The sequence below is a fragment of the Colobus angolensis genome, unplaced genomic scaffold (assembly GCF_000951035.1).
Source record: "Colobus angolensis palliatus isolate OR3802 unplaced genomic scaffold, Cang.pa_1.0 Scaffold152, whole genome shotgun sequence".
Classification (NCBI taxonomy): Eukaryota; Metazoa; Chordata; class Mammalia; order Primates; family Cercopithecidae; genus Colobus; species Colobus angolensis.
Window position 1 is genome coordinate 1,645,024 of NW_012114622.1, and position 27,257 is coordinate 1,672,280.

A 27,257-nucleotide genomic window follows, 5' to 3' on the forward strand; every position below is an offset into this window, starting at 1 on the left:
ATTCACAGTTGTTTTCTTAGCTTTAAGAAATGCAGCATAGTTGGACTAATTTTGCCATAGTGCAGATATACAATGGTAATTTTTATTGAATTTTAAGTTCTTCGAAATTTCTCCTGCTGGAAATGTGTTATCGAGAGTCTCCTTTTTAAAAAACCTTCTGCCAACCAAAGGTTCTATTACTGTTTATTCAAATTCAGAAACCATAAAATATATTTTGTATTGCTAAATTACTTTAGGATTTAGCATAAAATTTTTTGGAATTTAGGCCTTTGTGAATAATTATTTTCTTGATTAAAATCCATGTAATAATATTATTTATTTATATGACACTGCTTTTTTCAGATTTCCTTCGTGTGTATTGTCTTATTTGCATATTCCAATAACCTGGTGATGTGGACTAGGATGGTCCATTTACACACGAGGAAACTGAGACTCAGAGAAGTTAAGTAACCTGCCTAACAGGGATTTCCTGGTGGTATAGTGTACCCTGTTCTATGTCTGAAACTTGTGCTATCTGAAGTCACATATTTAAATATTTTCAGGAATATGTAAGTTTCTGTTTCTCCCTGCAATATGCACATATGTGCGTATACATAATTACACATGCATAAGCATGTTCATGTACATGCATGCTTGCACATGCACACATAGACGCTCTGGGTTGTACACCAACACTTGTATGTATTGATTTGCTTTGATTTGTGTAAAATTAATGTTACTTGGAGGCCAAGTCATGGAAAATCTTACCATCATTTATTTTAATTTAATTATTGCTTATGAGAAGAATTTAATTATTAGAACCATGTTGAAACTGCCATCACTAAAATGACTTGTGCCAAAAAAAATTTTTTTGAAAAGAGCATTTGCTGAACACATTGACTAAAGAATTCAGTATTTCTTTGTTTTCACATTGTTTTTCCAAATACTATAAACAATCTACATATTCAATAATTCTTAAAAGAAAGTACCTCTCCAGCATTCTTAGTAGTTAGTATGTTCATTGGCATTTGTCCAGTATGGGTTATGTGAATTTCTTGATAATGTAGATAAAAACTGTTTGTCTTTTTAAAAAAGACGCTGACAGATTGGCATTTTTTCAGACAGAGACCTCTGTGAAATTAGATTTTTGAGATTAGCTACTTGTGTTAGTTCAGCCTTTCTATCTGCAGATAGATTAAGTGACAGTTTTGTTGTACGTGTCTTGGACTATGATTAAATACATCCTATGTTACACGTAAGAGTGAAAGCTATTCATCACAAAGAATGATAAATACTCCAATTATTTAATATAATTGAAAGACATACTTTGAAATAAGAGAAAGTAAATTTTACTTTTATGACAAGTAAAGATTTATTTTGTGAATAGGAAAAGATTTAAGCTACAAGAGGAAACATTTGCAGAATTAGGCAGAATGAGTCATCATAGTAACACCAATACTTCTGATAAAATGGGAAAAGATATAAATTTATTGCAATGCATTAATTGTTTTGTTTGTGGTAAAACTTTTATTTGCTTCTGAGAGTTTTTCCCTTTTGTATAAGCCCATATAATAGTTACCAATAAAACAAAGTAAGTGTTAGCAGACAGATACTTGACAGAGCTTCACAAGACAATAATAAATCAAGGGGTTTGGTAGGAGAAATGTTTGTTAAAAAATGTTATCTAACTATAAGGTTGCACTTCTGTATTCACAGTTACATGTTCTAATTTATTTCAGGTCTGACAAATGTATCAAATGTGGTAGATGTCTAGTTATCGACATGTTAGACAAAAAACATGTAAAGCCTTAGAGAAGTCAGTGATATAGTCTTGAGTGATTCAGCACACAATGGTAGAACAATAGCTTGCCTTAGCAATTACAAACATTTCAGGGGCATTATGAACTCTTTTAAGTGATTTTTTAAAATATCCAAATAAACTTGTCATACTGGCTCATCCCTCTCTTAACATTTACCTCACTAATTATGTCAAAGGAGCGTGCCTCTGTTGTCAAATGTGTGCCATGTTGACCTTGTTTGGAGGCGCAATATTCCCAAAGGCTGAATCCCATGAATTGTATATATAGTGAAGGTAATTTAATTTAATTTTTTGTTTTTTACATGAATCAATGTTTTTGATTAGGATGATCTTTTAGAAGTATACTTAGAACTTGGTGTTTTTAAGCATCGTTATGAACCAACCTTCTTGATCTTACTGTGGATTAATGCTATTATAGTTAGCCCTCTTATATTTGTAGATTTCAATTTTTCTTATATTTGTAGATTCTCTTCAAAATCTCTATCCAGCAATCCCTTCAATTCATGGTTCCAATTTTACTATAAAGAATTATTCTATTGCCACATGAAATTCTTAAACCTCTTTAATAGGTTTCTCTTAAAATGCCTAATTTTCTCTCTTAAAATGCCTTTTTTTTTTTTTTTTTTGAGGCGGAGTCTCGCTCTGTCGCGGGGACTGGAGTGCAGTGGCCTGATCTCAGCTCACTGCAAGCTCCGCCTCCCGGGTTTACGCCATTCTCCTGGCTCAGCCTCCGGAGTAGCTGGGACTACAGGCGCCCGCCACCTCGCCCGGCTAGTTTTTGTATTTTTAGTAGAGACGGGGTTTCACCGTGTTAGCCAGGATGGTCTCGATCTCCTGACCTCGTGATCCGCCCATCTCGGCCTCCCAAAGTGCTGGGATTACAGGCTTGAGCCACCGCGCCCAGCCAAAATGCTTATATTTTTTAACGCTCTTAATTTTCTCTCTTCTGGAGTAAGAATTTGCTTCTTGGCCAGTGTAACACTAATTGAGAGGTGGCAGCTGGGAGGGAAAAAAATGCTTATTTCTGCGTCTATCTCTAATTGTGCTATCGAGTCATGTTTTTTGAAGTAAGTGGCTCCAGTATACTCATCTGTAAAATGGGATTACATTATCCATCTTTCAGGTTGTTGTAAGAATTAAATTGACTTTTTTTTTTTTTTTTTGAAATGGAGTCTCACTCTTGTTGCCTAGGCTGGAGTGCAATGGCACGATCTCGGCTCACTGCAACCTCCTCCTCCCAGGAGCAAGCGATTCTGCTGCCCCAGCCTCCTGAGTAGCTGTTATTACAGGCACCCACCAACATGCCTGGGTAATTTTTTGTATTTTTAGTAGAGACGGGTTTTACCATGTTGGTCAGGCTGGTCTCAAACTCCTGACCTCAGGTGATCCACCTGCCTTGGCCTCCCAAAGTTGACTTTTTAAAGGGTTTATCATAGTGAGTGCTGGCGCATAGTAATTGCATAATTGTATCTGTTATCTTCCAAGTTATCCAGATGGCATGCTTTGTGATTATTTTTTATTTCACTTCTCCACTCACCACATCTAATTCATTCTACTTCTATGAAAAAGCAAAGTAGGTATTCGTGCAGGTGGGCAGGAGACAGAATTGTTTTTGAAATCCGTCTCTGCCACTCATTAGCTGTACCTCAAACAATTTACTTAACTCTTCCTAAACCTCCCTTTCTTTGTAAAAAAGTGATGATAATAATAGTGACATACCTCAGAATACAGCTTTGAGAATTACTGAATTAACTGAAAGTGTGTATGTGTGTGTTATTTTGCCTATATATAAAATGAATGAATGGTACAGATAAAATATTTAGCATTGTGCTTGTCATAAAATAAGCTTCAATAAATGTAACATACATAGTCGTTATTATTACTCTTCATTCCTGATGCCCATTCAGCCTGTTGTTTCTACTTATCTGGGCGCTTTACGCTAGTGGAAGCCTTCAGGTCTTCACTATTTTCTCACACCCTACCAGCCATGTAATATTGTGAGCAGTTAAATATTTTTTTTGTCCTTAAGAAATTATTTTTATCTGTATTCCTAGGCATTTTATTTTCTTTGTAATGATTGTGAATGGGAGTTCATTCATGATTTGGCTCTCTGATTGTCTGTTGTTGGTGTAAAGGAATGCTTGTGATTTTTGCACATTGATTTTGTATCCTGTCCTCATACTTTGCTGAAGTTGCTTATCAGCTTGAGTTTTGGTGCTGGGATGATGGGGTTTTCTAAATATAAAATCATGTCATCTTCAAACAGAGACAAATTGACTTTCTCTCTTCCTACTTGAATTCCCTTTATTTCTTTCTCTTGCCTGATTGCCCTGCAGAACTTCCAATGCAATGTTGAATAGGAGTGGTGAGAGAGGACATCCTTATCTTGTTGTCTTGTACTGGTTTTCAAAGGGAATGCGTCCAGCTTTTGCCTATTCAATATGATGTTTACTGTGGGTTTGTCATAAATAGCTGTTATTATTTTGAGATATGTTCTATTAATACATTTTATTGAGAGTTTTTAACATGAAGGGATGTTGAATTTTATCACAGGCCTTTTTTGCATCTATTGAGATAATCATGTGGTTTTTGTCACTAGTTCTGTTTATGGATTATGTTGAACCAACCTTGCATCCCAGGGATGAAGCCAACTTGATCGTGGTGGACAAGTTTTTTGATGTGCTGCTGGATTCGGTTTGCCAATATTTTATTGAGGATCTTATTGTCGATGTTCATCAGGGATATTGGCCTGAAGTTTTCTTTTCTCTGCCCTGTTTTGATATCAGGGATGATGCTGGCTTCATAAAATGAGTTAGGGAGGAGTCCCAACTTTTCAATTGTTTATAATAGTTTCAGAAGGAATGGTACCAGCTCCTCTTTATACCTCTGGTAGAGTTTGACTGTGAACCCATCTGGTCTTGGGCTTCTTTTGGTTGGTAGGCTATTAATTACTGCCTCAATTTCAGAGGCAGTTGGTTTGTTCAGGGACTCGACCTCTTCCTGGTTTAGTCTTGAGAGGGTGTGTGTGTGTGTCCCGGAATTTATCCATTTCTTCTACATTTTCTAGTTTATTTGCATAGAGATGTTTATAGTATTCTCTGATGGTAGTTTGTATTTCTGGGGGATCACTATATGAGACCAGAGACCATATCTACTTTGGCCCACTGTTGTATTTCTAGTTTTTAGAACAATGCTGTGAATATATTAGGACTGTCATAATTGTTTGGGAATAAAATTTGACAAAGATGGGACAAAGCAAAAAAGGGAGAGAAGACATGAGACATCTTGGCATGTTTGACAATTTCACATATTCTGTAGGGCTAGAAAATATGTTGTAAAATTCATTTTTGAGAGTAGTGGGAGATGATATTGGAAAGAAATGCAAAGGCTAGAATATGAAGAATATTACCCATTATGCCTAGAAGTTTAGACTCTATCCTGTAGCTTTGGACAGCCATTGAGGGGATTTAAATGCAGATGTGACATGCTAAAATTTTATGTAAGATAGGATAGCCTGTTAACAGTGTAGTAAGAAAAATTAGAAGTGAAATTAGAGGAATTGGTATGAATTGTGGGCCTATTTCAATAGTAAAGCATGGGAATATGGGGGCCTAGATTAAAGTGGGGGTGCAAATATTCAAGATCTGGTAAAATCAACAGGATTTGGTAACCAGTTGGGTTTGGAGTATATGTGAGAATGAGAAGCCAGGATGAACTGTGAGTTCTGCTTAGCATTCAAAGATCAGTTGAATTGTACCCTCCTCCAGTTTAGTCCATCTTGCCACTGACTGGAATAAATTTCTGGTATTTGACTCCTTATGGAATGTTATGTATATCTTTCTTATATTGCTGATTTTTTTTTTTTTTTTTAACTAGGCTTATAGCTGTTTGTTTCCATGTCTAAAGTCCCTCACAAGACTTGAAGGCCTATAATGTAATATCTACCTGTTAACGTCTCTTCTACACTGAATGCTCAATAAATATACAGATGATTAATTAATGCCCAACATTTTTAATTACCTTCTGAAAAAAAAAAATCCATACAGTTAAGCATGCGCTTCTCACATTTCAGTACTCCAAAATGAAACTAGTTGCAAATAGGTGAAGTTTAAGTGAAATTTTTTCAAAAGCACTTTAATTCTAAAAATTCAAAATTAGCAATTGCCAGAAAATATTCATAGGATGAAGTTTTAAACTGAAGTCAGGCCATATTGTTTCCAAATTAAGATGGGAGCTTACTATTAAAAATCTTCCACATATTGAAAATGACTAATCAACATTAGGAAAATGAAATTGGAAGATCTGCCCTCATACTGTTTATGGCTAAAAATGTTTTCATGTTCATTTTTGACAGTGTTGTTCCAGTGTGAAAATTTCAATGATTAGAATGATTGGATTGAAAAAAATAAATAATTATCTAGTCTCTGCAAGATGATCTTGGGCAAATGCCTTGATTTCTGTCAATCTCCAACTCCAGAGAGGAGTCTGAGATGAGTCTTAAAGGATATCAAATTTGAGATATATGAAACTATAGAGCTATGTATTCTTTAGAAAGGTGGAACAGTATGTACAGTAAAGGAATTAAACGTGCATTATTTCCATGGGTCCTGATTGCTCTAACCACCTATGAGTCAATGATTTTAAAAATCATTTTTAAATTTCAAAATCAAATTGGAATCTGTAACCTGTCAGTAAGTCAGTCTTCATCGGTAACTGTTACAGATAATAGGTGGGCATTTATACCAAACCGTATACAAAATAATTATCTTTCTTGGAGACTTAATTAACAGGTTTGAATTAAAAGACTTTAAAAATTAGATTGGTAGAACAGTGGTTGTTTTTAACTGTATTGGAAGAATCATTGTATAGGAACAATGTTTACCTATGTATCTTCATATTAAGAAAGAGAAAACTTTTTGAAGAAACAGTTGTTTATATTTCAATGTGATTATATAATTTCAGTGGGTAAGTTTTAGGAGATGATGTAGAAAGGACATAGGATCTACATTTTGCTATTAGCTTTGCCCCAGCTAGCTACCAGGTAAGCTCTCCAGGCCTTGGTTTCCTCATAAGTAAAAGGAGGGGGTGGAATAGTCTGTTATGTCCCTTTGACCTGTGAAATATGGTATCTGTGTCTGTCCATATTTGGGATAAAATGACATTTAGTTGCATGTGATTAAAAATAACTAGCCTATTTGTTTTCTTATTTCATATGTAAAGGAGAGTGATCAGCAAATAAAAACATGGTGCAAAAGAGTTAAATAATAAAATTAATAACAGATCATTAATTGTGTTCTAGGAGAGATCTATTCATTAATGAATCAATTGGCAATATTAGGAATACATTGATGTTAAATGACTCTAAAAATCTTGGACATCTCGAGCTGAATTATAACTACTTTATATGGTCTTGTGGTAATGAGTCTTATATTTTGAAGAATGTTTCTAGACTCAGATGCACAAATGAAAATTTTTACCTTTAACATAGTTACCTTGGGAGACTGAACTCCTTTATTCATATCACATTACTTAGCACCTACTGTTTTGCACTGATGCTGCCATATTAAGTTGGAGGTAAAGTTGGGGGATTGTAGAAATCAGGAATCATTTTCCTCAAATGCTGGTTTGTAATTTTTTTTTACTTTGATTCACTTTCATTTTGATTCTGAACCCCAATCATGTCTTACATTTTTTGTTCTTTCTTTCACTTTTGCCTTTTCTTCCTCTTTCTCTCTTCAGAAAGAACAGAGAATTTAGTGTTGGCGAGACCTAGTTTAGAGTTCCCTTCCTCTCACTTACTAGTAATAGGATCTTTTTTTTTAAATTTATTTATTTTTTTATTATTATACTTTAAGTTCTAGGGTACATGTGCATAATGTGCAGGTTTGTTACATATGTATACTTGTGCCATGTTGGTGTGCTGCACCCATCAACTCGTCAGCACCCATCAATTCGTCATTTATATCAGGTATAACTCCCATTGCAATCCCTCCCCCCTTCCTCCTCCCCATGATAGGCCCCGATGTGTGATGTTCCCCTTCCCAAGTCCAAGTGATGTCATTGTTCAGTTCTCACCTATGAGTGAGAACATGCGGTGTTTGGTTTTCTGTTCTTGTGATAGTTTGCTGAGAATGATGGTTTCCAGCTGCATCCATGTCCCTACAAAGGACTCAAACTCATCCTTTTTTATGGCTGCATAATATTCCATGGTGTATAGTTGCCACATTTTCTTAATCCAGTCTGTCACAGATGGACATTTGGGTTGATTCCAAGACTTTGCTATTGTGAATAGTGCCGCAATAAACATACGTGTGCATGTGTCTTTATAGCAGCATGATTTATAATCCTTTGGGTATATACCCAGTAGTGGGATGGCTGGGTCATATGGTACATCTAGATCTAGATCCTTGAGGAATCGCCATACTGTTTTCCATAATGGTTGAACTAGTTTACAATCCCACCAACAGTGTAAAAGTGTTCGTATTTCTCCACATCCTCTCCAGCACCTGTTGTTTCCTGACTTTTGAATGATTGCCTTTCTAACTGGTGTGAGATGGTATCTCATTGTGGTTTTGATTTGCATTTCTCTGATGGCCAGTGATGATGAGCATTTTACAGCTATAAGTAGAAAGCTGAAACTGGATCCTTTCCTTACTCCTTATACGAAAATTAATTCAAGATGGATTAGAGACTTAAACGTTAGACCTAATACCATAAAAACCCTAGAAGAAAACCTAGGTGGTACCATTCAGGACATAGGCATGGGCAAGGACTTCATGTCTAAAACACCAAAAGCAACGGCAGCAAAAGCCAAAATTGACAAATGGGATCTGCACAGCAAAAGAAACTACCATCAGAGTGAACAGGCAACCTACAGAATGGGAGAAAATTGTTGCAATCTACTCATCTGACAAAGGGCTAATATCCAGAATCTACAAAGAACTCAAACAAATTTACAAGAAAAAAACAAACAACCCCATCAAAAAGTGGGCAAAGGATATGAACAGACATTTCTCAAAAGAAGACATTCATACAGCCAATAGACACATGAAGAAATGCTCATCATCACTGGCCATCAGTAATAGGATCTTAATCAAGTCACATTTTCTCTCTGCATCTGAGTTTTCCTTTTTTTTTTTGTAAAAATGGATATAATGCCAGTTGTCTAATTCCCTCATGGAGCATTTTTCAGTGGAGTAGGAAAACACTGATTCTTGGTAAACCATAAAGCAGTATGCAGATACAGACTTCATGACTTAATAAGACAGAGAGGTGTGTGAAAGAACACAAGTTTTAAGCCCATCTTTATTCAATTCCTGCATTTGCCACTTACTAGTTTAGTGCAGTCTTAGTTTGTGAAATGTATATATAACATCTAATGACAGCTCCTTCGTGATTGTAATGATGACATAAGGTAATCTTTATAAATCTCTGTGAGATAAACAGGGGTACCTTTTATTCCCATTTATTCTTAGATGAAACAATTGAGACTTAAAGAATTCAAGTGATTTGTTTAGGGTTATACAGGTCGTCAGTTAAATAACCAGAATAAACTTAGTATTACAATATGAGTTTTGTTTTATGGATAAATTATATCAGGTAATTTCAAAGGAGTTCCATGTATGTTTGGAGCACAAAATATACATTTGAAATATATGTATAGATGAGATCCATAGAAGGGTTACTTTGAAACATTCAGATTTATTTGTTCTTGTGCATTTCTTTGTTAACCACAAAAATTGACCAGTTGCTTTTTTTTATTTGCAACTCATACAGATTTTAAACTGTGGTCTTATGTTAGTGACCTAGAGGAAGGTGAAAACTAATTGGCTGCCTTTTCAATTGTAGTGCTGGTTGGCTCATGAGGCCTAGATGTCACTATTACATGTGATGAACAATGAATACTGGAATTGTAAAAGTGAGAGTTGATGGCTCCAATCACGTATTAACTCAGGACATATGGTGGGTTTCACCTCTAGTTTCATAAATTCCATTTGTCTGCTGCTTTTTGCTTTCTGTGTTACACTTGACTAGTAGTAACAGATTTTTTTTCCCCCTGTGGAAACTTTCTTGATTGTCAGTACATCTACAAGGGCATAATCATGATATATTAAAAATAATCATGTAAATTATAGTCACTCACATTTTTCAGAATATTGCTAATGATGATGATTTTTCTTTAAATACTGATTGGGACTTTCTTGTCTTGGAATAAGGGTAATCATATCTAAATTGTTTTATTTAATCTACTTTTAGTTTAAATCCAGAGTTATAGCAAGACTTGGTATTAATACCATGACAAGGAAGTAGTTTATGATTTTGCATGGGAAAAAATTCTTCGGTTAAATTATGTTGAACTTCTTAAAATTTTTAAATTGATGTAATTGTATAGTGGAAGATTTTTACCAATTCATAGATGTATAAAATAAGTTACTGGCAAAGGAAATTATTTGATCTTGAGATTTAAGTGTTTCTAAAAATAAAATGATATTGTTTAAAATGGTGAAAAATATATTTAGCCGTGCCTTTTATGGTGACAGTGATAGAAGTACAAAGTTAAGTCACACTAAAACATTTGTGTTAAAAAGCAATGCTTGTACATTTTTGCCACATTTACATCTTTTTCTATTTTATGTCCATCCTCCAAAATTTTGATCAGAAGATTTCCTCCATGTTATTCTTTCAATAGCAGGCTAACTTTTATGAGGACATGATCAGAGGATGGGACTCAGCATGGTAGATAGGAGCCAAAAAATCAAAGCATAATTGTGTGCCCAGTTTCCGATCACTGTCCCTGAAATAAGTGGAAACATTCAGAGCAGGGAAATATATTCAAATCTATGGCAGGAATTTCCCTTCTTACGTGCTATGCACATGAACTTTAAGAAAATTGTATGTTTAGGTATTTTTAAATCTAGCCAATAGACTTGTGTTATTTGTCATTGTAGTCAATATTATTAGAGTAATTGTTTTTATTTTCATAACACCAATGAAGTTTACTAAAAGGTCCCATTAAACTAAGAGCATGACTTGAAGGGAATATGTGGAGAATGTCTGGACTTGCAAACTAGTCACAATCAACTAACTAGTACACACATGTATTTCTTATGATCCAGGTCTGGTTTCTTGCTCAACTGTGATGTGACTTTTCTCTTTAGAGTGTGGCCAAATAACCAAGAAATAGATTCAGATTCAATTAACCATACTGCATATCTGGAATGAGCCAAGCATTGAGTGATACGTACTCAAGTACATCCTATCCTGTTGTCCTGGCAAAATTATTACTGGCAAATGTTTCACTCTTAAAAGTGTTTTGATTTACACAAGAAATGATATGTTACCCTACCAATTAGGCAGGTGGTGATAGTATCTTCTTTTCTTCTTCATTTTCGTCTTAAATGCTAAAGACACTGAAATTTTGCAGCTTTAAGTAACTATCCCAAAGACATAAATACTTCATGTCAAACCTAGAATTTACCCTACGTGTTTTGACTTGAAAAGCTTTTTTTCTTCTCAGTTCATATTTGTTATTTTGTTATTACAGATATAATCTGTAAGTTTGTCAGTTTTCAAGATTTTATCTGATTTGTCCTGTGCCTATTTATTATTATGGATGTTTATTCTATCTCTCTGTCTTTTCTCTTCTTGAGTATCATTTTCATAGAAAGCATTAAGAGAAATTGAGATAAAATGAGCCACACTAATTGTAAGCCATCTCCAAATGAGAAACTATTGAAAATGTTATTACCAGCTGGATGCTGGAAAGTGTTAAAGAGCTGGGGGCACAACAGTGTGACCAGTTTGACCTTATAGAGAGAAATATAAATTTGTCTTGAATTAGCCAGTCTGTGTCAGAGGTTATTTTACTGATAGTCTGATCAGTTCTTTTAGACTGATCACTCATAATTGAGCCAGATCTCACATATAACAAATTCAACCATAGGCAAAACCATTGTAATTATTTTCCTATTTACTGTCAACTCTGAAAATCATTGTGTGCTTCTAGAAATTGAGATAGTTGTCAAGAATAAGTTTTGTTTATGCTAAGTTATAATTTTCTTTTTCTGTGTTTGCTAGATTTTTCTAGATATGACATTTGGTTCAGGAGGGCACACAAAAGCCATTCTACAGAAGGAGTCAGATATTGTTTTGTATGCCTTGGACAGAGACCCGACAGCTTATGCATTAGCTGAACATCTTTCAGAGTTGTATCCGTAAGTAATACCGTTGCATGTTTATTTGATTTTGGTTCTTAGTTTTACAGAGCTTGGCTTACACTTTGGAGTTTGTTCTGCTTTGCATGGGCTATATTTTACTCCATTAAATATTTTCTCAATTTTTTTCTCCAAAAATAATTAATTTTAGTGATATTTTTAGTGCCACTTAAAGTAATGCTATTTTTCAGTTATCCTTTCTGAATCCATAAAAAGAAATACAAAAATGTCTTCCACTTACAGGATTGAAAATGTTTTGGAATCCATCCACAAATAATATTTTGACAATAACTCATAGTCAAAAAATAATTTTTAAACATTTTTATGAGTTTATTTCTAAGAATTTAGCAGAGTAAATAAGTATGTGAGAATTCTATAGAACTCATGGGGACATATATATCAACATAATATACTTGTTTCCTTTGAATTTTCTGAAATTCACAAATAAATCTAGAGTGATCCATCCTTCTATCAGAAAAAGTGATTTATAACTAAAGAACTTTTAAAAAACATAAAATATTACATGAATGAGTGGTAAAACCATCTGCCTTTAAAGAAACATTTTGAATTAGGGAGTAGAGTTTACATGATTTGTTGTTTAAAGCCATCATTTTAAAAGAGAAAAATATCTTGGAGCTAAGATGGGTCACTCCAAATACATAAAGGACTGTTTTCAGGAATGGGAAATTGTTTTATTCTGTCATTCATCAGAGACTGGAGTCAAGAAAATAGATGGGAATTTGAGAGGTAATTTTGACTTGATGTGGACTGTAGTTCACATCAAAAGTTGAAGTTTTGACTTGATGTGGACTAGAGTTTTTACTAGCTGTAGCTATTCAACAACAAAATGGTCTCTTTGGTGAAGTTCCAAAAGTATGACCATGGAAAAGTTTAATCAGACACTAAGAATAGAAAGTTTAATTCGTCATCTAGAATAGTATTTACAGTCTCTTTCTGGTCCCAAACTCTTTGCAAATCTAATGAATGTGATTAACTCTCCCCATAAAACTATAAATAAATACATATAAGCTTTTGTTTGCAAGATCACAGAATTTATGGAGTCCCTGAAGCCTACCATTTGACCCCAGATTATTTCATTTCTTTCAAGAATTTATATGAAGATGTGGTTTAATGACATGGTACTAATTTTTAATATTTTAAATCTATCTGTCTTCTGCAGTGTAACTTAGATGTACCTTCTTTAGTAAGATGTTTTATTAGAGCATTCGTATTTGTGAAACATTGTATGAGTTCACTTGGTTATGATGTGAACATACATGAAGTATAGACCTCTTATACAGCAGTCCCTTTGTACCTGAGGAGAAGTGGATACCAAAATCCATGGATGCTCAATTCCCTTATATAAAATGGTGCAGTATTTGCATATAACCTACACACATCCTCCTATATAATCATCTCTAAGTTACTTACCTAATACAAAGTAAATACTGTTTAAACAGTTGTTATGCTTTATTGTTTAGGGAATAATGACAAGGAAAAAAGTTTTGTACATGTTCAGTACAGATGCACCTACCTTTTTTTATGATCTGCAGTTAGTTGAATCAATTGATGTGGGATCCACAGATAAAAAGGGCCAGTCATATTTTACTGTCATAGAAAAACTGAATTTTCCTAAGATATTGTTGTTTCTTAAGGCAATGATTCCCAATCCAGTGATTTCAATGGCTCTTATTCCTTTAAACACTCCACTTTCTCAAATGTAGCTTAAAGTTTATAAATTTTACCATGTGTAAATTTTATACCTAACAGGAACTATCAGGCTGTATATTCTTTTCAGTTTATAGATGTGGAAACTATTACCCAGAGAGATGAAGTGATTTGCTAGAAGGCATAAGTGACTTTATGGGGACAGACCTGGGACATGTATTCTAATCCCTAGCCTCACAATCTCATTTTATTAAATATTACTGCTTTGGCTCAAATCTTGAGACTTTTTTTACTTCATTGACAAAATGATTTTTTTGTCAAACAAAATAAATTAGATAAGAAAAAGGAAGCAGATTAGAGTAAGCTGAGAAAAAGGAATTAATACAGATAAAAGCTAGAATCAAGGAATCTATAAACAAAAAAAAGAAGAAAAAAATTGAAAGGATAAAGAAATCGCAAGAGATCAGTCTTTGAAAATGGCAAAATCACTTTTGAGCCTGATTTCTAGAGCTAAAATGTGTGATTAAGATTGAGAAGGAAGACCAACCATAGACACAAGATAAGTTCATCATAAGATAATAAAACCGCAACTCTCTGGTAACTTGCAAAACCTAGATGAAATGAATGATATCCTAACAAAATATAAATTATTAAAACTTGATTAATAGTTATAAAATTTGAATGTCATTACCATAATAGAAATCAGAAGGTAGCTGAAGTATATAGAAAAAAGCACCCTGACCAAATGGATTTGCAGTTATTTAATTCTTAAAAAAACAAAAAAAGGAAATAGCAATGCCTTTCACACTAATCCTGACCATGGTAAATTTGGAAAATTATTTCAGTTAATATTATGAATCTAGCATAATTTTAATACCCATCTTTTTTTTTATTGGAGATAAGTTTTCACTGTTTTGCCCAGGCTGGAGAGCAGTGATGCCATCATAGCTTACTGCAGCCTCTGCTTCCTGACCCTTCTGCCTCAGCCTCTCAAGTAGCTGAGGCTACAGGTATGCACTTGTCTAATTTTTTATTTTTAGTAGAGATGAGGTCTCCCTGTGTTGCCCAGGCTGGTCTTGAACTCCTGAGCTCAAGTGATCATCCCACCTCAGCCTCCCAAAGGACTGGGATTATAGGCATGAGCCACCATGCCTGGCCTAATACCAAATCTTGATCGAGATAGTATAAAAAGGAAAAATGTCTAAGTTTGCTGAAGTATAGAAATACAAAAATTGAAAAGGAAATACTAGTATATCTAATTCACCTTTCATTTAATTAAAATAGTGATACCTGTGGCCTAATGAAGTTTATTTCATGAAGATGGGATGTTCCATGTCAGGTAGTTAATCAATGACAGGTTGATAAGCATGACAATAATCAACTAGTTATTCTTATTAAAATTTCATTTAAGGAAACTACTTAAATGTAAAATATTCTCAATCAAGGACAAGCAGTATTTTCCTAAAATGTGAAGTACTATAACTATTTAAGACAAAATTAGGGTGTAAATAGGATTTAACTTCTCTAAATAATATTTCTCAATATTTTTTCAAGATCTGACAAAATCTAATTAGAATATTCTTCTTATAATGATTTACTGAATAGTTAAAAACCCCAAATACTTATAAAATTAATAAGATGATGTTTAGCTAAAAATTTAAAACTCTATTCAGAATAGAAGAACTCTAGGGACAACAAGGAAGTCAGCCCTTTCCTTTCTATTATAAGGGTCACAGCTGAGACCCCTATTACAAAGAGAGGTTGACAAGAGAAAAGAATAACAAATTTATTTGATCATAGTTTTACATGGCACAAGATCCTTCAGAAAGAATATGCAAAGATATAGCAAGAACTATCCATTTTTTATGCTTAAATTAAATAAAGTATGGAGAGCATGTAGAACTATGATTGGACAAAACTGATATATGGTCTAACACTAACTGACTGAGTTGGGGGAACTCAATAAGGTCTCTCTATGCATCATTCCTTTCTCCTGGGTATGAAGGTAGGACCCCTGTGGAATGAGGGTCTTAATTTCTTTATGGTCATCTATTCTATTACACAGAAAGAAGTGGGGGAAGTTATAGTAGTATTTTAGGCTTTGAAGCTGGCTTTGGAGAAAAAAGGTTCTGGTTTCTATGGGGGAGGTTAGAGTAATATTTTATGCTTTAAATCTGGCTTTGGAGGAAAGGGATTCTGGTTTCTATGACCCACGCTGGGGAAGAAGGATTCTAGTGTGCCTTGTCTCTGAAGAGAATGAGAGACAGGAGGGAAAGAGGTGGTCAGAAGGTAACTTTGCTTCTAAGGCTGCTTCTTAGGCTTTCACTTGGGGCTATTGCTTTCTGAGCCCCAGCAGTACCTAGAAAGGTAAATGGGAAAAAATATTCTATTCACAAAAGCACCTAAAATTATATAAAATATTTAGAAATAAATTTAACAAAAAGCCCACTTCCAAGTGAAAGAAAACTATAATTTTTTGAAGGGCATGCAAGAAGATTTGAACAAAAGGAAAGACATATTTGAGGTAGAGAAAATTAATATTACAAAAAGAGGATGGAGTGAAGAGGATCATGCCTGCAACGCTACCACTTTGTGAGGCCAAAGTCGGAGGATCTCTTGAGCCCAGGAGTTAAGAGACCAATCCTGGCAACATAGTGAGACACTGTTTCTTACAGAGAAATGGTGGTGTGCACCTGTAGTCCCAGGTACTCAGGAGGCTGTGATGGGACTCAGGAGGTTGAGATTGCAGTGGGCCCTAGTCATGCCATTGCACTCCAACCTTGGTGACAGAGCAAGATCCTCTCTCAAGATGGATGGATGGATGCATGAATGCATGGATGGATAGACAAATCAGAAAGAATACAAATGAAAAGAGCTAATACTCCCAAAATTCATATATACATGTATTGTACATGTAAATTACTTTGTTTTTTAAGTTTGGATGATGTGATCCTTAGTTTATATGGGGCAAAAAGTGACAAGATGTTTTTTGAATTAAAAAGTAAGAGGAAACCTGCCTTACTAGATGTAAGATTACACTAGAAAATCACTGTAATGAATCAATACAATATTGATACAAGAATAGGCAAGTGGATTAGTGGAGGAAAGAATCCAAAAACTGATACTGCTAAATAAAGGCATTTAATTGAAAATAAAAATATTTTAATTCATTGAGAAAATGGTGCATTATTAAAAAATGATGCTGTTACAATGCCTGTCAGACTTGAGGAAAATAAAATAGACCCATATTAAAATTTGGATTCTCCATCCTGGCTAACACAGTGAAACCCCGTCTCTACTAAAAAATACAAAAAACTAGCCGGGCGAGGTGGCAGGCGCCAGTAGTCCCAGCTACTCGGGAGGCTGAGGCAGGAGAATGGCGTAAACCCGGGAGGCGGAGCTTGCAGTGAGCTGAGGTCCGGCCACTGCACTCCAGCCTGGGCGAGAGAGCGAGACTCTGTCTCAAAAAATAAAAAAATAAAAAAATAAAAAATAAAATTTGGATTCAAGAATAACTTCTAGATGGTGTAAAAAATTTGTGAAAATTTGAATATACAAGTTCTATGAGAAAACTGGAGAGACTATATACACAATCTAGGAGTGAGAAACTTCTTAAGACTAGAAATCATAAATCTATAAATATGTTTATGTAATTTTAAAAAACATAAAGCAAGAATAGTTTGCTAATTTCTAACAGCTAATTTGAAAAATAAATGTTAGTAATATAGAAGATGGGAAAAAGATTGATATCTATTATATAGGATAAGTTCTTACAAAACTAGACAGAAGACAACAAAACATACAGAAGGGTGATTCATAGAAGATTAAACTGTGAAAGGATGCTCTAATTCAGTAGCATTAATGAGAGCAATCAAAATAATAATGGTGCAATACACTAAAAAGCATAATTTTGCTAGTGAGGATATGCAGAAAAAGATTATTTCATCTATTTTGGGTGGACATCTTTTAATATAAAACATAATCTGCCTAGAATCTATTCCATCTAAGTAAAAGAATATCTAAGGAAACATGTTTTTACATTTCTTACAAACCTTATGCATACATTGCTTGTGTGTATATAATCATGGAGAACTTGAGAAAGACAGGATTAAAAATGGAGGGAGGTTCAGGGAAAGAGAAAACAATGATTAAGAAAAACCCAGAGATTTTATGATGACATCTCTGCATATTTATGCAAAATAGAAAATTCAGAGTAATACTATATATATAATTTGTTCATATCCACATATATAGTAGTAAAATAAAGTATGCATGAGAGAGAAAAACACGCATATTTGTTTGGGAGTATTTCTGGGAATAATGGATAGATGGATAGTTGGTTGAAAGGGTAGATAGATTGCATATCTTCATAAAAATATTTATGTAATTGCAACCTGTAGCAGAGCACACAATGAAACATTTCATCATTTTAAAGTAAACACCTTTTGAAGAAATATAGTAATTTTTTCTTTTATTTATTTTGCTATTATTCTAAAAGAGGAGTTAAGTTTCTCTTAAAAAAAATCCCTTGTCCTTTACTCTGTCAAAACTAAGTCAGAAATAGAAACTAACATTTTTACAGAAAACTGAGCAATTCATGGGAAGGCTGAGTTTTAGGCTAACCCATTTTAGATTTTAGCTCTTTCAGAAAAGATGACATGTCAGATCACCTGTTGTTTGAAGACTGAAACTTTTTGCTATTGCCTCTGAAGACTGTATAAGAGGAAACACATTTAAATTGGAGCAGTGAGGTGTTGGTTGACTTTTTAATGTAGTGGAAGATGGATATTGGAAGACAATTTTAGAAACCAAAGTTTTTTATCCTCTGAATTTAGGAATAATACATACTATGTATACTAAGTTTACAGAATATAGATATGTATAAAGAAAATAAAAAGCATTCCATCATTTTACTATAATTTTAAGTGGTTTGTAAAAATATAATAAGCTGTTATTTTCAACATTTCATAAAAGAAACTATGTGTACTGGGGTAAATTTATAATAGAAAAATATAAACTCACCCATAATTCTACCACTTTAAGTAATCAGGGTTAGTGATTTTGTGTATTTCATTCCATGTTTCTGATTGTCAGTATTTCATTATGTATACTCCTTCCTGTTTGAATTTTTTTTGGGCACTTTCACTTTTTGTACTTGTAAAATGTTAGACTATCATGGCAAAGTTTAAAATCCATTTTGATTAATTGTATTAAATGCGTAACTGCCTTATAAAGAAATGACATCTTTATTCTGTATTGCAATCCAGAAGCCTGATATATCTTTCCACTTATTCTGGTATTTTGTGTTTCTTAGTTAATTTTTTTCTAAATTAAAATTATAAAATGCAGGAAAGTACTGAGAAAAAAATTAAAATAATTCATAGAACTAACACCAGTGTAAACAGGTTGGAATACTTCCTTCTAATTACTTTGGTTATCTATGCATATATGTTCATATATGACACATGTATATATATTTTGCTAAATGAATTCTACTTATATATTATCAGCACATTCCTCTTTAATTAAATTATTTTAAAACATGATTTTATTGGTTGTAGGGTATTTTTATCATATAATTGTAACTTAATTTATTAAAACCCTAATTCTTGTATACTCTTATCTGTATTCATATTGTTGATAATTTAATAAACAGCAAATATCCGATGTGTTTTGGGCAAACAAATCTGAGTGTGTTTTCTGTAAAAGGGTAATTATATCAGGATACACCACTATTACTTTCTTTTGTATTTTTAATTTTTGTGTTTTATTGAACTTTTATAATTTCTTATGTCCATTATATATATATTTGATTTTACCTCTTCACTAGTGATTTAGTGACATGCCTTTTATTTTTTTAATTTACTCATCACTGACTTTAGTATTTTTTAAGATAAAAAGTATTTAAATACTTACTTTAAGTGTGCTTTTAAAATAATATTTATTGATTAACCACTGTCATGCAAGGTGATAAAGTAATACTCCTTTATTTGTTTTTTTTCTTCTTCTGCTACCCTACTTCTTGGCTCTTTAAATACTATCTTGGGATTTAGATATTAATGTCTACTTTTATGATAACTATTAGTTAGCATTTACATTTTTGGCTGTATTATCTAAAATAATTTTTTATAGTTAGGCCATTTTAATTTATTTCAATGAGCCTACTAGCCGTTTTATAATACTTTCAATTCCATTTTGCATTCCTTATGTGGGTTCATGTCTCAGTCAATTGATTACATCTTTAAATAGTTTTTCTGTAAACATGCAGAAAGGATACATCTGAGCTTTTGTTTACCTGAGAAAACAGTGTTTTTCATGCCTTCTTACATTTGCAATAACTTGATAGAGTATAGAATTTGGGGAATTTTATAGCTATCACTCATATTCTTCTGGTTGTAGTTTTGTGGAGAAGTCTGAGGTCAACCCAGTTTTTTTTTTTTCTGTTTCTTGGAAGTCTGTTTCTCACTTGTTCTTTTCACCCCCAGGCTGGATGCTTATTAGATATAGTTCTTTGAAAATTTTTGATATTTATAAATTGTACTAAGAAATATTACTGATTCGTCACTTTTAGTTAATTTTCTGTATACTCCATGAACAGTTTTTGTCCTGTGGATCAGGTCTTTCGTCTACAAAGATGACTTTTTGTTTTAGTAACCTCTCTACCCTTATTTCTGTTTTCTGCCCTGTGAGCCTTCATTATTTGTTGGTTAGATATATATTATCTATCCTGCATGTCTTTTATTTAATCTCTTAGTGTTTTCAGCTATTTTCACTTTACTGCAGTATTCTGAAAAATCTCTTTGAGATTCTCTGGGTTAAGGATTTTATTTTCTATAGTGTTGTTTATGGTTTTTACTGTCAATATTGTTCAAGTTTTAATTCCGCTAATTAGAAGTTATCTTTGCTTAAAATCTTTTCTTATTTAATTTGTTGACTTTCTCCTTTCTGCCAAATTATTTTTATTTCTTCTTCTGTTATCATTTCATTTCTATGTTTTCTTTGTGAACAGAGTATATACATCAAGGAATAGGTTCCTTCTGGTGCTCTCTTGTGTCTCTGAGGCAATGGGTGTGAGCGGAACATTCTTAACCTTTTTCCTAACTCGCTCCACAGCCTTCAATCAGGGTTCTAACTTACATTTGGTAAGAAGAGTTAGGTTTTCTGTATTCTGCCATATCCTTGGAGACTACTTTTAGTGATTTATACTATTTGAACTTCCATTGTCTTTTTTGTTTTCAGAAAAGATTAAACAAACAAATTATATTACTGTGGAGCAAAAAGAGGGAAGCCAGGTAACAGTAATATAATTAGAGAGTTATAAAACTATTTATTCATATGAGATAATATATTCTAAACTACCCACATTATCTAAGTTGTGTAGTCTTGTTTTCTAGCACTTGAAGTTTATCATTTTCCTTCTCTTTCTTTTAAGCCGCCATTTTAAATTTTCAGTCATATTTACACAGGAAGCCAGAACAATGGCAAGTCTAGAACTCAGCATCAGGTTTGCTGCTTGTATTCTTTCTACACCACTACAATATTATTCAAGAAGCAATTTAGTCACATTGTTGAACAGAGTCAAGACTGAAACCCAGGCATTTTGACCCTAAGGCCAGTTTAAAAATCTTATAAAAGAATACATGATCTTAAACAGCCCTATCAACCTAAAATTTAGACTTTTAGGATTACATATGAGACACAGTTGTTATTAATCTTACTAACCATGGGAGGTCAGTTCTGTCATACACTGTCAAAAGTGAAAGAATTTTCACAAATATAAACAAGCATGAAAAAAGACAACTTGCAAACATTAACTAGACCATTTTGAACTATTGATGATGATCTGTTACCTGTTCATTATTTTTGGTAACACAAACATTACTAAAACAGGATATTGTATTTTGCCCCATTTAATATTATTAAACATAACCTTTGCTCAGGAGATGTTAGCCTTGTAAGCTGAAGCTGGTTGTTTGAGGAGGTAAAACTTGACTCTAGTCTACCAAACATAGTCCCAAGGCTTAAGGAATATATGTTTATTCCATAAACATGTATTGTACTAACTACTTTTTAGGCAATCTGCTAGTTCTGACGGTTCCAGAGGGATTCAGACCTATAGCTATGCCTTCATAGAGTTTACAATGTAAGTAGAAATTAGATAGAAATTAGATAGAAAACAGATAATTTTACAACTAGTTATTTAATTAAAATTGTGATCATGGCTATGAATGAGTAGATCTAAGGAATATGATATCAGGATCTAATCTAGTTTAGAACTTCTAGGAAGACTTCCAGAGTATGTGAATTCAAGTTAGAACCTGAAAGATCAATGATTGTTAGCTAGGTGAAGGAGGGAGGGATGATCTGGCAAGAGAGAGTAATCGAGGTGTTGAAAACAGAATATTCAAAGATCTTTGGCAGAACTGAGAACGGCATATTGAAAAAACTGTAATGTGAATGGATGATAGAAAGGGAGAGGAATGGCCAGATTGGTAAGTTAGGGCTAGGCTATACAGGACCTTGTTAGGGATTTTGGACATCATCTTAAGAACAAAGGGAAAGCACCAAAGTTTTTGAAACAGGGAACTGACATGATCGTATTTGCATTTTCAAAGGAATAGTCTTTTTGTTTGTGTGAAGAATGGGTAGGAGGAGGGCAAAATTGGGAAGGATTCAGTGAGATCAATTAGAAGGCTAGGAATTGCTGCTGTACTGAAAGCTGAGGATAGTTGGGCCTAGATTTTTGTTTCGTGATCATTCTATTAGAAATTCTACTTTGTCTTAATGATCTCTGGCTTCCAGTTTTAATGGTATTCTAAATAATTAAAACAATTTTTTTTTCCAAGATAAAAGTATGTTTTGTGTTTATAAGTGAAACTGAAGTTAATATTATGACACTAAATTTTGTGAGACCCTCAAGAATTCCCATTCTTCTGACTTAGCCAGTATAAGGAAGGAGACAAGGAATAAGTTCAGTCTTACCGTGTTCTCAAGTCCAGCGTGTATTTTTAATCTTACAGAAGACTTTTGGTAATTATCTTTTTCTCAGAATCTCCTCCCTTGTGTGTAATCAGTAAGGCTTTTTCATGTCTACCTCAAGGCTTACCCGCTTTAGTATCTGACTGCTCTTTTCCTTCTTTTCCATATAACTCTGGAACCAGACTGCTGAGCTTTTTTTAACTTCAACTCTGCTATTTACTCAGTATAAAACTTTGAATAGGTTACTTAACCACTCTGCTACTCAGTTTTCTCATCTTTAAAAATGGAGATAATAATAGTACATACTTCCTAGAAATAATAGGATTAGGCTTAGAACACTGTCTGGCATATCTTTTTAATGAGTCATGAAACCATTTTTTTGGGTCCTGATCAGAGTTTAATGGAATGGAATAAGAATATCATAGTACATCATATGAAGTTAAATTAAGTATTGTTTCTAATGAAAGAATTTTATGTATACATATCTACATATACATATGTATTGTAAGTTTCTGTGTATATGTGACTGCAGTTAAACTTATTGTTGACTATGGATCTTGATCAAAATTTTTTGAAAACCACCATGCTATTTGACTATATTCCACATGTATTGTTCATGTTGTATATTAAATGTTCATTGAAGAAAAAAACTATGTCTAACACATGTCATATCCCTGCTTGGATAACACATGTCGTATCCTTGCTTGGATATGTTATTTTTTAATTTTTAATTTTTTGCCAGAAACTTTGCAGACTTAGGTATCTGAAACTTTATTTCTAGCTGGTTCCTCCTTCTTTGAACTCATCTGGATCTGGCTTATTTCAAATGTCCATCCCCACAAGTGAGAAAGTAGTTTAGATTTTAGAATCAAATAGTCTTGATTTAGAGTCTTAGTTCTGCCTCTTTCTAGCTATTAGATTTTTAGATCAATGACTTAATCTTTCTAAGGCTGTATTTTTATACCTTTAAAATGAGGTACTATTAATACCTACCTTATGGGATGTTATGAAGATTAAATAAGTTTATGCAATTAGATTGTGTATCATAAAATTGTTTAATAAATATTAGCTATAGTTGCTTTGTTAGAATTATCATGTAGGATAATACATAGTTATATTAATTATTATTGTCATTATGCTAAGATTTTGGAAAGTTTCACTGGCATACACCAAGATGATGATTGGCAATTATTTCCTGTCTTTACCTGCTTGGTTCCTTAATATGCACAGATAGAATTGTTTTAAGATTTGAGGCTTGGGACACCATTCAACTTCTCTCACCTTGCAAAGTGCTGTGGCATCTGCCTTTTGTTGTAGACTTTCTTCCCTTGTCAGTGTAAATACTGAAGGCTGTATCTGTGCAGTGGTCTGAATATTGGTGTCTCCCCCAAATTCCTGTGTTGAAACCTAATAGTATTAAGAAGTGAGGACTTTGGGGAAGTGATTATGTTATGAGTGTTCTACCCTCACAAATGGAATTAATGCTCTTATAAAAGATTGCAGGGAGCTACTTTGTCCTTCTGCCATGTGAGGACACAGCAAGAGTCTCCCTTTTAAGCAGAACACATGCCCTCACCAGACACTGAATCTGCTGGCATTTTGATCTTGAACTTCCCAGCCTCTAGAACTATGAGAAATAAATTTCTGTTTCAATAAATTACCCAGTCTAAGATGTTTTGTTATAGCACCCTAAATGGACTGAGACAGCCTGTCACAGTTACAGACACTCCTGCACTGAGCTGTATTATTGTCTTCTTTTAACCCCAGACTTACTTTTTATTGATTGTGGTTTTTCCACACTTCTTGGCTTTAGATAAAAATAACTCATATCATACAAATGTCATCAACCAATCAGAAGTTCTTTCTTATCTGTCTTCTATTCTTTGCCTCTATTCTATATTCATATGCTGCTGGATTTCTGAAAATTCTGCAAGGCTAAATCTTGAGTCACCTTCATTACCTGTACATTTAAATTCATTGTTGACTCTTTAGCTTATTACTGACATGAGGAGACAGAATCTGTAAGTATTTATTTTAAATAAACTCTTTTTTTGTCTTTTGACAAATACAAATTTAACTATAGACCTGTATATTATTACTAACACCTCTGCATCCATTCCTAAGTACTGTTATATATTTGTTCTTAGAATATTTGGCTTAAAAGTTTGAAAACTGATTCATGAAAGTCAACGTGTATATTTGAAATGCAAATGATATTTATATTATGATAACTATGAGAAAATGAATTACCTCTTCACAAACTTGAGATAATCCATTTTTATTGCCTACGTCACTTGAGCATATCCATATGGTACAGGATAAGAATAGTAGCTTGTTCAGTACAAGAATGACTATACCTAGAAAGACTTCATTTTATCTTGGGTAAATAGTACATATTTAGAGACATATTTTATTACATATGAGAAAATTTTAGTAGAACCCTTCATGTTTGGGCTTCTGAGTTATTAAAAGAATGAAAACAATAGTTGTATTTTCTCTAAATCATCAACTAATTAAATCAAATGAGTTTGCTGTAATTACGTGTATAATCCTCCTGTTCTCGACACCCCCATTTTTGCCTGATATTTAAAGTAAAACTGAGACAAACAGCTGCTGGATTGGATTATCTACTTTAGTATTTTATTCCTTTTTTCCTGAGAGAATACAATCTAAATTTAATACACAGCTCAATGTACATTTTAGTGCCTGCTGTGTATGGGGAAATAGACTTGGTGTGGGGAATGCTCAGAAGCTCAAGATAACACCTCTGTACCACAAGATAGAGCTCATTATCTAATAGAGAGACAAGTAAACCTCTGTGAAATCAGGTAAGTAAATCTTCTTGCAGGGAAAATACCAAACACACTCTAAATTCAAATTTAAATTATTTGAGGAATATACATTCTTATTTTCTCTGTTAGCATTGTTACTCATTTAATTCAATTCCAGACACTGTTTGGGGGCAGATATTATTAAGTCATATTCTGGTATTACAGTTGAATAAAAAGGTCAACATAATGCCTTCTTACTTTATCAGGAAAGACAGATAATTAACAAGTATTTATTTAAGATAAGTGTCAGGACCCAAAAACATTAAATTCCAAGGCAATATGCTTTAAATAGCATGGAATAACTATGTTATTTAAATAAAATACCATTACAACAAATAATTACAAGAAGGAAGAGTACTCATTATATAGGACACATTATGAACATTTCATTGGACAAATAAAATAGTAAGATATCACTGATGAAGATATCATTGATCAAGTTAAAGTTAGCTATTCAAGGAATACTTCTATAAAACAGGCTTTTTTTCCTATGGTAAAATCCTTACAGTTTTCAATGGTGCACCATTACTTTTATAATAAAGTAAAACTTTTCTGCTTACCACAGGAGGCCATTGAGGATATGGCCTTTCTTTTCTTTAGATTCATCTCTTATAACTTTACAACAGTCTTCTCATACCCTCCTTGAAATCTAAACTACTTTCATATTAACTCACAATGTTTTGTCATACCTCTCTTCATGTCAATGTGCTGTTCATTTACCTAGTACTCACCCCACTTATGTTTCAAGACTTAGCACTATTATCTGCAAAATCACCCAGATATTTCCACATTGATTAAAATTTTTCTCTTCTGTTCCTCGGCACACCCTGTGCTACCTTTATCCAAGCTTTTCATCATTCTCTTGGTTTACTTCCATATATTATATGCTCCTTGAAGTATTGCTATGTCTTAACAGACTTTGTACTTTCAAACTTTGTATAGTCCCTGGCATATAGTACATGCTCAATATCATATGGATGGATGGTTAGATGAATAAATGAATGGATGGTTTTTTTCATTTTCTATATCAAATGTGTAAAATAGAAATTAGATATAATGGGCTGAGTTTATCTTAATTTGCATTTTACAATGTAAATAGAACCTTTAAAAATATCCGCTAAGTTCTAGAGAGAATTGTGGAGTAACTGTAGATTCACTTCCTTAGTAAATATTTATGTAGAAATGTTAAGTGATAAACCCTGATTAGATATACCATATCATATCTTCTAATGAGCTCAAATCCTTACTACTAGCTTTTACTATGGAGAAACTAGTTTTCAGTACTATTTCCGCTTGTAGTCCTGTGCCAAGGGAATCTGTATGGGAATTATGTATATTATCACTAGAAAAAAGATGCTTAGATACTCTATTTTATAAATAAACTTTATTTTTGAATAATGCTAGTCTGTGTTCACTGAATCTAAAAAATTCATATTTGTCATGCAGACTCCTATATATAACATAAAATTAATCATTTCTTTGAAAGAAAAAAGGTATACTATATAATATTAAGTTATTATGTAATAAAGATATTAGGATTCATGGAATAATTTTAAAAGTATTTTTTATATGAACACTTTTATTTATTTTGTGTCTTGTAGCAGTTTTCTTATCAGCAAGTATATTAAAAGGAACATATTGTGTGCAATGTGTAGACTCAGTGTAGAATTGTCTACACTAAAATTTTGCAATGATATTGGTTAATTGCTAGATTTCAGGCACCTTTCTAACATCCTTTTTAGTGAGTGTGAAAGGGTTTGTTTGCAA

The 27,257-nt window shown here is 33.2% G+C and overlaps 1 protein-coding gene across 1 annotated transcript in view; it reads left to right on the forward strand.

The window, feature by feature from the left end:
- The window catches only part of METTL15 (methyltransferase like 15), a 234,244-nt gene that overhangs the window by 100,537 nt on the left and 106,450 nt on the right, over positions 1-27,257 (forward strand). Inside the window, exon 4 of the mRNA XM_011936321.1 lies at positions 11,876-12,012. Within this exon, the coding sequence (XP_011791711.1) occupies positions 11,876-12,012 (137 nt within the window). The remainder of the gene's footprint in view (positions 1-11,875; positions 12,013-27,257) is intronic.